At 42.2% G+C, this 14,114-nt stretch overlaps 1 protein-coding gene across 1 annotated transcript; it reads right to left on the reverse strand.

Moving 5' to 3' along the window:
- Positions 1-10,567: 10,567 nt before the first annotated feature.
- On the reverse strand, positions 10,568-12,679 carry LOC128442703 (kinesin-like protein KIF3A). The gene has a single exon (XM_053425269.1). It carries the CDS (start codon positions 12,677-12,679, stop codon positions 10,568-10,570), a length of 2,112 nt encoding a protein of 703 aa, XP_053281244.1.
- Between the last annotated feature and the right edge of the window lie 1,435 nt (positions 12,680-14,114).

Here is a 14,114-nt window from a genome sequence, read left to right on the forward strand (position 1 = left end):
TACCCTAGCCCTAACCCTTCAAACGTATGTGGGCTATTCACCATCTCGTTCTCTATTCTAAAAAGTAGAATAGTTTGAAAAGAACTGTAAAACTGAAAGTTCAAATTAGTGGAAGTAGAAGGTTGAACCGAATTTATTAATGAAAAAAAAAACTGATTTGAATTGAAAAAAAAAAAAGAAACAGAGAGAGGAACTGAGAGAGACAGTTCATGGACACACAGTTCATGTGGAGGCGATCTTCCCATGCACACGGGCGATCTTCCCATGCACACGGAAGCGGTAAAGACAGGTATATTCAGCTTGTCCCCAGTTACTGAGGACATGCATCTCCACACCACGATAGATGTCGTCAGTTGGGTTCTGGTACCAGGGCAGAGGAGAAAAGAGGAGAATGGAGAGAAACAAAGAAGACAGATATCAATTGGGATGAGTGAGTAGGATAGAGTGGGATTGAGAGATAGAATCAAACAGACATAAACGTTACTGCATTCTAACATTTAAGACTTAACAAGAACAAGCCATGTGCTATGTTCAGGCCTAGACTTGTTATATAGAACAGAAGAAGTTAGGTCAGGTTCTACTATTCTTTTTCATGGTGTCGTTGTCTGTATAGATTTGATCAATTGCACTTACAGGCAGCTTAAACGTCTGCATGGACTCGCCACTCTGATTGTACGTGAATGTTCCAAGAAGAATTCTCTTCTCTGAGATGTCTCTCATTCCCTGGGAGAGAAATAATACATTAGAGATGCGACTATTGTGTGAGACTCACCATTTTCTCCAAGGTTTAAACACAGAGTGATACCTCTGCAGTGCCTATTATAATGGATTTCAACTAATAGTATTGGGAGCACTCACATAGAGTTCAAAGGTTTTGGGTGCGGCCTTGATGCTGCCACTGGGTGAAATGTAGCGTGAGATGTGGTCCACTGTCACGTGCGTTATCATCACAGGATGAGAAAGAGTGATGGCAAGAGTTCCCTCGGCACCAGGGAATGACCAACACCTCCCTGGGAGCAGTGGTGCCAGACCCTGTGGAGAGAGGAGATGCAATTAGGAAATAATTTCTCCTTGTATGAAACTAATAGTCACCGACTTGCAGTGAACAATACCCAGCCCCACAGAAGATACAAAGAATACAGGGCGGGCGGTGATCATTCATTATACCTGAATAACGGTCCGTGGGCTCACAGTGACAGTCAAAGTCGTGAAACCAAACAGGGTCAAAAACTCCCTACTACCACGATATGTCTCTGAACACCTGGAAGAGATCACCCTGGCACCTGAAAACAGAAACACAAAAATGGGTCATTTGTATGAATGCTGAGTCATCATTCTGCCTGAATGGTACAAGAAGGGTCATACTGAGCTTATAAAAGTGATAATTCTAACTGATATGTGTTGCTGATGACTAAATCTGAAATGCAGTATCATTCACGTAAGAAAGTAACAGTGACATGGATATATTCCTGACCTTGAACCTCGAGGGCAAAGTTAGCCATTTTGTCAGCTATCGAATGTCCACTTCCTTTGTCATCAAGCATGAATACGTCCTGCTCCTGATAGACATTCAAATGGTACATAATTAATTTGTATTGACCTTTGTGACTTTAACGAGTCGAAAAGTAATCTTGTAGATGATCATCTAGAGGATCTCTCCATCTACCTTGATGTGGTAAAATAGCCACTTCTCCATGGCCTGTTGGATCTCTGGGGTTAGTTGGTTGTTGGTCACTGAAGGAGCTGGTGGTTTGACCCCCTGGTAAAGGAACAAAAAAGTTGTAGTCACATTTCAGTCACACCCTCTCAGAGAAACACAACAGCAGCTTTGAAGTAAACAAGAACTAAAGATTAATGCCTGTGTGTGTCTGTCGTTTGCAGAGGTCTCTAGCAGCACTGTTACTGTATCTTTAATCATCGCTTTGATCCTGACACCAAGGCTTGATATCAACCCGATCAAATCCTGCTTGACGAGATTCATCCGCTCCTTGATCTGAGGGAGAAAGATATGGTCAGAGTGAATAGATGTCTCTGCATTTGGGCTACATTTTTGCTTCCTAACTAGTTTCTAAGCAAGAACTTAGATCCTGTATAATTTAATTCCTGTTAAATCACATGGACGCAACTAACTTGGGCCGAAGAATTTTTTTTCAATTTTTCAAGGGAAATTGGTTTTTAGGTGTAGAGTTGCAGAATTCGTCAGTACTGGCAGTGGTGTGTAATTGTAAAAATATACAGAAGATACAGGGATTATGTTTCACTAAGGATATTAGGCACAACCCAGAATCAGAGTCTCAAATCTGGATTAGGGACTACTCTACCAGAGCACTTCTATATTGTTCAAGAATATAGGAAAATCTAAATGAAGAAATGCATGATTTACACAAGGGTATAGTTTGAGAATCTGAATTCCTCAGAAGGTAAATAGAAATTATAAACACAAATACACAGTGAGACACATGTAGGTGATCTGCAGTTGAGTCCTACCTCCTCAGCAGCATCAAGATGGGTGTTGGGTTGATGAGGTAGAAACTTTGGCAGTTTGAATGCCACCAAATGGGTCAACACGGGAAAGAGTAACCAAACACCTGGAGAAAACAAGGGGGCACAGTTCTTAGAGCTCCAGAGGTCTGAGAGAATAGCAAGTAGTCTCCCTGCCAGATGACCTGCAAACTTGAAACTTGTAAAATGTCAATGCCACTTACATAGAGATATGAGGATGAGAACGAAAAGCAGACAACAGGTCTTCTTCATGCGACTGCTGACTGAATTGTTCACTTTAGGACAAAGAAGACACATTTATTTTTAGGTTTTGTTCATCTGGAGCCAAGGCATGCGGTGATTGTGAAAACACAAACTTATGTCAAGTGATAATTGTTCATGTGAACATGCAGCAATATGCCGGATCATTTTGACACTCACTCATCGGAAATAATAAGGCACTGCTGATTGCTCTGATATATTCAGAACTTCGAGCTGAACCCTTTTTGCTGGTACCCTTGATAATTGTGTAGGTGCAGGTATTGCGGTAACTCCTTATTGTGCTGGCAGTCCTGGTACTCCTGGCAGTACTGGCATTATTTTTAATGGGCGGCCTGCTGGATGGGCCCTCAGACATCAAGTACCTTGAGTGCAATCGCGTGGTGTCATATGGTACCAATGCAGGATAACTGACTAGATAGACAGAGACAAAATTGTCTTCATTTTTTCAGCCTTTGACTTTCTTTTTTTGAATTACAACATACATTTACCTCTTCAATCTTCTTAACAATACCTTAATTACAAAAAAGTACCAAAGGATTACTGGTTGAGCTAGATGCAAGACTGAACTTTACACTACTTTGTTGCAGGAAATTGTCACTTTTTAAATCTAGAAAATAACAAAAAAAACACTGCGCACAAGTTCGCAATTTATCTAACCATAAGACTGGGCTGCAAGGATGGGTGGCTGGGCTGCAGGGATAGGTGGAGTGTAGCTGATTGCTTGAGTAGCACTCTTGGCCCCGTGGGGCAGATTGAAGTAGTTCCCGTCCCTCTTCTTGAAAACCCTTTAAAAATTGACAACACACACACACACGCACAGTTGAAGAAATTTGCATTAGAGAATAGACAAATGTTGAATTCAAGCTTGACACACACACATATTGTTACGTACTTGACAGGGTTCTCACGGTAGGATACATTTGACGGACAATAGTCGCCACTGGCTCTCAGGCGGGCACTTGTACGACGCATGACTGAAAGACAGAGAGAAACAAGATATGAATTATCACAGAGTTTTACACCCTGTTAAACTGCACAGTACTGTATATGCTAGCAGGAGGTCAGTCTGCTACATAAATATGTACCTGACAATATTATTTGCTGAATGAAGCTGAAAATGTGTCCTAGTACTTCAGAAAACTCTATGATGATTCCCAAGTAAAGGATCTTGCCTTTTAAATGTGTAGCTGATGATTTGCTTTACTTTTCCTTCAGTGAACTTGCCTAACATTTCCTTTGAATAGTACACTGTGGAACTGCTTTGCTGTAAAGCTAAAATGTTTATCAAAGGAATGTGATGTCACCAGGCCCTTGTGTGATGTCACAGAGAGAGAGAGAGAGAGAGAGAGAGAGAGAGAGAGAGAGAGAGAGAGAGAGAGAGAGAGAGAGAGAGAGAGAGAGAGAGAGAGAGAGAGAGAGAGAGAGAGAGAGAGAGAGAGAGAGAGAGAGAGAGAGAGAGAGAGAGAGAGAGAGAGAGAGAGAATTAACTGTTATTTAAATAGGTTAAAAAGAATTGCATAACAATAACAAACAAAGTGTGAGTGTAAGTGTTATAGTAAAGGAGTTAACATTTTAATTCTGTACGTAAGTAAATCAAGACTGTAATGAATTCACAAAAACTGTTAAACAGCAGAATCAAAACTTGGAAAGTTTAAGTTCAAATTTAGTGGAATTTGATAGTTGATTTTAAGAATTGAAAGAAAAACTGCAGGTAGTTCATTATATAATACAGTTCACTGCTACATGTGGTAATCCCGGTCACCTACATGCACATCTGCGAGACGGAGGTGTTCAGCATGGGGGTGTTCCTGCTGAGGCCCCGCGCCTCCATACCGCTGCACGACCATCCCGACATGAACAGGAATCTACGGAGCTGCTAATCCGCAAGCTGCCCTTCCAGCGCATCCGCGGACCAAGAGCTTAAACTGCATCTGCTCCACTGACTATAACAACGCCGCATTCATACACTTATAAAATGCAATTCAATATGGAAGTAATCCAAGTATTCAGAATACGTTACTCAGATTAGTTAATGTAACAGAATACATTACAGATTACATTTTTGGGCATGTATTCTGTATGGAATACGTTTTGAAAGTATCCTTCCCAACACTGGAAATGTTCCTGACTTGAGAGTAGTAAGGCACCTATAATTAAAAAAATGTTTTTCTCAAGATGTTACATTTTGCACACAGGTTTTAAAAAGTGCATGCCTTGTGTTTAAACTTACAATGACTTTGATTAAACTACTTAAATGCACACCGACTTTTTGTTCTTGTTTCTGTAATTAGCAGTTAAATAAAAATGTGGGAAAGAATATTGTACAGTATCTAATATTGTGTTGGTCATATTTAAATCATTCATCACGTTTTTTTTGGGGGGAAGAGAGGATAAAATAAAAAAATCTAATATTAAATCTTAATCGCAATATTTAGTCATAATGACTGGTTTTGTTATTTTCACTTTACATTTACACTTACAGTTTAGTGCAGTGTAATTATTTCCCGTGATAATTAAATGCCAGTGTGATAATAAATGACAATTTAAAACCATACAAACTGTCATGTTTTACTGTATTTAATAGAGGTTTTCTTTAAAAAAGAATGTTATCATGGCAAACAATTACACTGCACTAAACTGTAAGTGAAAATGTAAAGTGAAAATAACAAAACCAGTCAGTATGACTTGTGAACGAATATCATTCACGTCTTTCTAAAACAGTGGTCACGCGAAAGGGAATGAGGTAATTGTTTCCTCTTCTGAGCCTATGGAGGTCACGTGGAAAATGATCCAAAGACTCGTACCCGGCAGATGAACGAATCGTTCACCTCCTGACCGTGCCTTCAGATCAGTGTCTTCAAAACTCCCCCCCCCCCCCCCCCCCCCCCACATTCCAGGCCGTGTACTGAGGGACTGCGCAGAGGAGCTTAAAGACATCTTCACGTATATCTTCAACACTTCTCTGAGTCAGGCTGTTGTTCCATCACATCTCAAGACCTCCATCATCATACCTGTGCCAAAGAAACCGGCTCCATCCTGCTTCAATGACTATCGCCCTGTGGCACTGACCCCCATCGTTATGAAGTGCTTTGAACGGCTAGTCATGTCTCACATCAAGTCCATCCTCCCCCCCACCCTGGACCCCTTTCAGTTCGCATATCGGGCCAAACGTTCCACAGAGGACGCAATCTGCTCTGCTCTCCACCTAGCCCTCACCCAACTGGAAAAAGCAGACTACATGTGAGAATGCTTTTCATAGACTTTAGTTCAGCGTTTAACACCATAATCCCACAACAACTCATCTGCAAACTGGACCAGCTGGGGCTCAACACCTCCCTCTGCAATTGGATTCTGGACTTCCTCAGTGAGAGGCCACAAGCAGTACGGGTCGGCAACAACACCTCGAGCAGCATCACACTCAGCACAGGGGCCCCCACGAGGCTGTGTGCTCAGTCCCCTGCTCTTCACCCTGCTGACTCATGACTGCACATCAACCTACAGCACCAATCACATGGTGAAGTTTGCGGACGAAACAACTCTGGTGGGTCTCATCACCAAGAACGATGAGACCCACTACAGGAAGGAGGTCAACCTTTTGACCACCTAGTGCAGAAACAACAACCTCCTGCTGAATGTCAGCAAGACAAAGGAGATTGTGGTTGACTCCAGGAAAAGCCACACTGAACACCCACCACTGACCATCGATGGTGCTGCTGTGGAGCGAGTGAGCAGCACCAAATTCCTGGGGGTGCACATCAGTGAGGACCTCTCCTGGGCAACCAACTCTGCATCACTGGCGAAGAAAGCCCAGCGGCGCCTCTACTTCCTCCGCAAACTCAAGAGAGCGAGAGCTCCCATACCCATCCTGAAAACATTCTATCGGGGCACCATTGAAAGCATCCTGTCCAGCTGCATTACTGTTTGAGGCAGTAGCTGCACTGCACACAGCAGGAAAAAACTGCAACTCAACACAGCTGGTAAGATCATTGTTGCCCCACTCCCTTCCATGCAAGACACTTACACCACCCGCCTCACACGGAAAGCCACCTCGATTGTGAGTGACACCAGCCACCCCGCACACAGTCTGTTCAGATTCCTACCCTCTGGAAGAAGGTACAGGAGCCTCCGTTGCCGCACCACCAGACTCAGATATAGTTTCATACACCAAGCTGTTAGGAAGCTAAATTCTCTCCCCTCACTCCCCCCAGCCATATCCTCCAGTCTGACAGGAAGCTGAAATCCCCCCCGCTAAAAACACTCAGGACTCTGCAACAAACTGTCTCTTGTACTTTTGTACTTTTTGCACTTTTATCACTACGTTTACACTTTAGAGAACCTTATGCTGCTGTACTAAAAAATCTGTATGTTTGCTTCTGCAACAAACTGTCTCTTGTACTTTTTGCACTTTTATCACTTTAATCACTACGTTTACACTTAAGAGAACCTTATGCTGCTGTACTAAAAAATCTGTATGTTTACTTAGTATTAGGAAATGTCTTGTGTTATCTGTTGTGCCTGTGCACTTTATATGTTTTATTGTGGGAGAGTGGGAAACGTCGTATCGATTCCTTGTATGTCTTGAACATGTTAAGGAATTGACAATATAGCTACTTTATCTTTATCTTATTATTCCAAGACACACCCACAACTCCAGCTTGATCCTGTGGAACATAGTCTATGTCATTAGCATCAAAAAATGTATTTATGTTTATGAAGTAAGAATGGAAAAATGAAAATAATGACTTGTGTGGTAATCAAAAACAAGATATTTAATAAATATAATGTTAAATTGAATGAATATTAAATGATGAAATTTCAAAGCTATAGCAAAGACACAGCCATACATGAAACAGCATAGGAAAAGAATACGGGTAATTTTTACCCATGTTGTGCATTAGAAGGGGTAACTTGTGAATCAAAGAGTTAAAAGAATGGTTTGGTTCACATCTGCATAGGAATAATGATATCCCATTAAAATTGCTGATGCATTTCCTAACGGGAGCATTTACAGAGAAAATAGGATGGGACTTAGAATCCAACCTTGTGGCACCCCGCACATCAGCGGAGTTGAGAATAAAAAAAATTCAAATGGAAACATAATTTTCTTTATCTGAAAGATAAGACTTAGGGGACATGCTGAAGCACTGTTAGTATATTGTGTCTGTGACACAGGACTGTTGATGAGAATGTTATGATAAATGGTGTCAAATGCAGTAATATGAATCAATTGACAGACATCAATAAATCGTTTGTAATTTTAAGGAGACGGTTTTGGTACTGTGTTGTTTGCGAAATCTATACTGGACTTGATAAAAAATTATATAATTTTCACACAGCTAAAAGTTTGATTAGTTCCACCTTATTAAGAATTCCGGATAATAAGGGGGGGTTTGAAATTGGCATATAATTCTTTGGGAATGATAGGTCAAGATTTTGGCTTTTTCAGTATAGTAAAGGGTGAATGTTGGCTTTCTAAAAATGATCAGGAACACACCCAGAAGATAGGGAGCAATTAATAAGTCTAAGAAGGCTAGGCCCAATAGTACTGATTACTTCTTTTAGGAGTGAGTTGGGAATGATTGTGCAGGTGAGCTATGTGAGGAGCGAGCAAACTCATACTTGGAACAGGTCATTATGCCAAAAAGCGCTGTTTTTAAAGAGTGATACTGAGATGGGAGATCAAGTGCTGCAGACTGATCTGCTGGATGTACCAGAGAGTCATTAGAAAAAAAAAGAAAAAAAAAATCTTCACTTCATCCTCCATCACCTGGACTCCTCAGGAACCTACACCAGGATCCTGTTTGTGGACTTCAGCTCTGCCTTCAACACAATCATCCTGAATCTGCTACAGGAGAAGCTCTCCCAGCTGAGTGTGCCCGACTCCACCTGCAGGTGGATCACAGACTTCCTCTCTGACAGGAGGCAACGCGTGAGGCTGGGTAAGTATGTCTCTGAATTCAAATACATTAGCACCGGTTCCCCTCAAGGCTGTGTTCTTTCACCTCTTCTCTTCTCCCTGTATACCAACAGCTGCACCTCCAGTCACCAGTCCGTCAAACTCCTTAAGTTCGCGGATGACACCACCCTCATTGGGCTCATCTCTGGTGGGGATGAGTCCACCTACAGGTGGGAGATTGACCATCTGGTGACCTGGTGTGATCAGAACAACCTGGAGCTCAATGCTCTGAAGACAGTGGAGATGGTTGTGGACTTCAGAAAGAAACCAGCCCCACTCTCCAAAATCACCCTGAGAGACGCCCCAGTCATCACTGCGGAGTCCTTCCGCTTCCTGGGCACCATCATCTCCCAGGACCTCAAATGGGAACTGAACATCAGCTCAACCTGCCAAAGACAATGATGGTGCACTTCTACACCTGCATCATCGAGTCCATCCTCACCTCCTCCATCACCATCTGGTTCGCTGCTGCCACCGCTAACGACAAAAGGAGGCTGCAGCGTATCATCCGTTCTGCTGAGACCTGTTTGCCTCGAGGACCCTGAGGCGTGCAGGTAAGATTATGGCTGATCCTTCCCACCCGGGTCACAAACTCTTTGAGGTTCTTCCCTCGGGCAGGAGGCTGCGGTCCATCAGGACCAAAACCGCCCGCCACAAGAGCAGCTTCTTCCCGGCTGCAGTTGGCCTTATCAACAAGGCCCGGGACCCCCACCTGACTCTGACTTTTATTCCGCCCCCACACCTCAAGGATGTGTTAAATTAACACATTATATCATATTACATTATACTGCACTACATTGCATATTGCAATCTGACACTGTTCAATGTGTTGCATTTCACTTTTTACATTTCACTTTTTACTTCACTTTTTATATCTTTTATCTATTATATATATATAGTAAATAAATAAGAGTAAATAAGAAGTAAATAGTGAGTAAATATATATTGTTTCTTTTTATTGCTTTTCTTATGTGTGTTGTATTTATTGTGTTTGTATGTTTTTATGTTCTGTGTTCATTGTATGCACCAATAACCAGAGCAAATTCCTCGTAGGTATACAATACATTCTGATTCTGATTCTGATTCTGATAAGGCGGTGAAATGTTTGGGATGATGAAGTGGGGATGGTGAGATAGCCTCACCAGAGCCGCTATAGAGCCCGCGGTCTATGACCTCAGCCCAAGGGGACTGGTGGTTAGGAGTAGAGCAGAGAATAATCATTCGCTTAAATTTGATCTAATAAAGTTTGTTACAAAACAAGAAATCAGTATAACTGAAGTTAAGACTTAATCTGTATGCCATTAATATAAACTCCACTGTTGGCAATGGTTATTTGACATCATCTTCTTGTCCAGAGTGCTGTCGGAAGAGATTTGTTTTTAACTTGCAGCAGAAGATGTGTAGACCTTCTGTTGTCCTGATGTCAATGGGGATCTCGTTCCACAATTTGGGAGCCAGGACAGCAAACAGTCGTGATTTTGTTGAGTGGCCAGCTGTCCCTCGCAGTGAGGGAGCAGCAAGCCGATTGGCCAATGCAGAGCGGAGTGGATGGCTGGGGTTCAAGGTTTAACCATGTCCTGGATGCAGACTGGGCCTGATTAGTTCCCAGCACGGAACGCAAGTTCCAGTGTCCTGAGGTGGTGACAGGCAGCCACTGTTAACCAGCGAAGGGAGCGGAGGAGCAGTGTAGGTTGAAGACCAGTCGAGCTGCTGCATTCTGGATGAGCTGCAGAGGTTTCGATGGCATTAGCAGGCAGACCAGCCAGCAGGGTGTTGCAGCAGTCTAGGCGTGAGATGACAAGAGCCTGGACTAGAACCAAAATTATGTTCAACAGTAACTTCTGAACTTTACTTCAGAAGGGATTCGAGCAGAGCGTCTGAGTTAGCAGATCTTTTCTTTCGTCCAGTCTTGGGTGGACCACTCTTGCTACTTTTAGAGGTTCTGGGCCTCTCTAGTTTCATCAGTGACTGCTGCATGCTCTCCTCTGTGTAGGCCAAATACACATGAGACAGATCCACCTGAATCAGATCTTTTTCTTTTTTATCTGGAGCAGGAGTCAGTTTTCTCATATTGTTGCCAGTGAATGCCACACATTTCAGCTGCCACTCTCCAATGTCTTCATTCCAGTGCGTATGATTCTCTATCATCTCCTGGTATTCCTGGGGAATAACTCTGTCTATAATGAGCATCTCGAGCCAGAGTTCTCGGCTGAGCTGGTTGATGTTCTCCAGGAGGCCATCGACCTCTCTGTGATTTTCTTGATGTAGGTCTGCCATTTCGGATTGAGCAGCCACCACCATGGTCCATACTTTCTTCAGTTTCCTGGTCTTTCCTTGAGCCTCCTCCTGCAGACTTGAGTATTTCTCTTCTAAGTCCAGGCGTTCTTGTTCTTTCTCTTCCAGCTCCCTCCGCAGCTGCTTGGCCCTCCTGCGACGTTCTTCAAGTTCATTGTTGGACTCCTGCAAAAGTTTTTCTTGCTCTTCAGCCTTGGCCAAGAGGTCCACCCCACCCAGAATCACCTTCTTCTCTAAAGCTAACAGTTTCTCCAGCAGAAGTTGATGCTCGTGCTGGGCTTTAAGCAGGTCCTTCCCTCTCTTCTCCAGCTCTGCTCTTGCCTTGTTTCTCTCCTCCTCCTCCATGTCCAGCTTGGATTCCAGGGCTTTTCTCTCCTCTTCGATCTTTGCGAGCATCTCCACCATCTTCTCTGGAGAAAGCTTCTTCCTGCCTCTTTTCCTGCACACCCCTCCTGTCCTCCCTCCTTCATCATAACCTTCATCCATATCATTTGATCCACTCCCCTCAGAACCTGAGATCTCTTCACCCTCCTGCAGTTTCTTCTTCAGCTCCTCAATCTCCTTCTGAAACTTGCGTAGCAGGGCATCCTTAGGATCTTCATTGATCCTGGCTTTGTTCTTGATGTTTTTAGCCCTATTGGTGTAGCGCAGGGTACTGATGGTCTCATCGTAGTTATAGTCTGCAGGGCCTATATTTGCACACATTATGGTCTTCGAGTTTCCTCCGAGTGAATCCTGCAGTACACGGGTCAGTTTGGAGTTCCTGTAGGGAATGTGTTTGCTCTTGCCATCCACCAGGGCAGAGATGACGTTACCAAGTGTGGAGAGGGAGAGATTGATCTTTGTTGCTTCCTTTAAACGCTGACCCGTGGCTCCAGTCTTGCCCTGTCTTTCTGAACCTGCTAGGTCAACTAAATTAAGTTTTCCCATGTGCATATGCTGATTTCCATCAACACCCTTCTCACTGCACTCAATGGTGATGGTGAAGATAGCATGAGAACGTGAGCTTTGTTCATTCATGTTTGTGGCACCGACAGACCGGTTCTTGTGTCCCATTGTCATAATCCTGTCCATGTCGTCTGCAATGTTTACAACATAGGAAGATAGATCTTTGATATACACGCCAACATCTGGCCTTTCTTTCACCTCGAGCCTCTGCATCTGATCCTTGCCCAGCAAGTCCCTCACTTTCTCGTTGTAAATCTCTAGATATGAAACACGGACCAAAAACCTGGTATCCCCCTCTGCCTTGGCAATGTGACCAAAAATATGGGCAAAAGAGTTTGGGATAATCCCTCTTAGCTCTGGAACTGCTCTCACTCCCTCCATGGTGAAGGTTTTTCCTGTGCCAGTTTGCCCATACGCAAAAATTGTGCCGTTGTAACCCTCAAATACTGAGTCGATGATGGGGCGGGCTGTGAGATTGTAGACATCGAACTGTTTGCTGTCTGGTCCAAACACAGTGTCAAAGGTGAAGGTCTTGGGGGGCTTATTAGGATTCTCCAGCTTGTTGACTGTTATGGTTCCATGGATCTCATCCACCACGATGACCTGTTTGTGGGCCATCATTTTCTCTTTCTGGTTGAGGGGACGACATCTTACCACCACCTTGACATTATCACTGACCTCCTGCTTGTCATGTTTCTCAAGCTTATTACTCACCATGGTGAGACTGCTCAGAGGAGATTATAATAAGTGTTGTGATCTAAATTTGACACAAGGTTATCCAAAGAATGTACATGCCAGGGTAGTGTCCAGTTATCAAAGAAAGTTGTTATAGCACAGATTAAAGGTATGTTATGGTGACACAATACAAAGATCAAAGTCACGCCACTATCAATTGTCATGTGTTGTCATGAGGAGGCATGGGATGACTTCACTAGGTCCTTGTGTGATCTCAGTTCTCTAGAAAAAGCGGAATATTTTGAAACTATAAATATTTTTTAAATATATAAATATTAAAAAACTTGCCACACAACTCTATGGACTCTGGCCTTATCACAGATTTATGTGGCTGCATGTAATCCCAAACTCATACCATGGTGTTGATATAGGGGCTATGTTGACCCGTTAAGATTTGTTGTGGAACTCTCTTATTCTGGTCACTGGAGTTGGCTTTTTAAGACATGAATGAATGATGTTCCAATATCATCGATGATATCTAAACAGCTGAAGTACCTGAAACATTTGCACTGCAGTGTGTATAGTATATTATGTATAGCTCATAAACAAAAATATTCTCAATATTTTTATTTTAGCTGGATAGTACTTTGTTTAGGGTCATATTTGCACTAGGATGATGAGGATTCTCTGCTGGTCAATGGAGAACATCGTTGTATTTCTTATGAAAATGTTCTTATTTCCTTGTGTTGGTGTCTCAAACTACATTTTTCCAACAATCAATAAAGACTCATCTTATCTTATCAAGCGTTCACTTCTGCCATTGAGGTAATATTTTTGTCTGCAGTTTGTTAGCAGGATTACACAAAAAGTACAGACATTTTGTGAAACATATTCTGAATGACAGGTAAACAGACTAAAGACTGAAAAGATCTTATTTGAGAGAGAGAACTGCAATGCAGGTACTGCAGCTGAAACTATGAGGTCTGTAAGTTAATTCCCATTGATGAGCCAGTGTAAAAGCTAAAAGATACTGCTATTTATTGGTATATAGAATAATGTAGTAAAAAAATATTAGTTAAGACTATTGCATGAAAGATTATTCATATATATATTAATATATATATATACATTTTAAGTTAATACCTTTCATACAGCTTTCACTAATAACTTTAGGAACAATATTGGATAATCTTGTCTTTGGTATCCAGTGACCACTTAAATAATACCTGAAAATAAGGATAATTTATGCGACTGCACCAATTACCTGTCTTTACAATTTTCTATCTACACACCAAACCAGCTTTATAATCATTCACTTTTAAGTTAATAGATATTATCAAATTTTCCCTACTGCTCTATCTCATTCACTGAAAGTGAAACAAATCTTGTCATTCATGTATTAACAGTTTTTGTGAATAATGAACATCCTAGTTAAATAAATGAAAAACAATGATGTTTGCCCTTCATATATTTCTGT

Source organism: Pleuronectes platessa, chromosome 6, assembly GCF_947347685.1.
Source record: "Pleuronectes platessa chromosome 6, fPlePla1.1, whole genome shotgun sequence".
Classification (NCBI taxonomy): Eukaryota; Metazoa; Chordata; class Actinopteri; order Pleuronectiformes; family Pleuronectidae; genus Pleuronectes; species Pleuronectes platessa.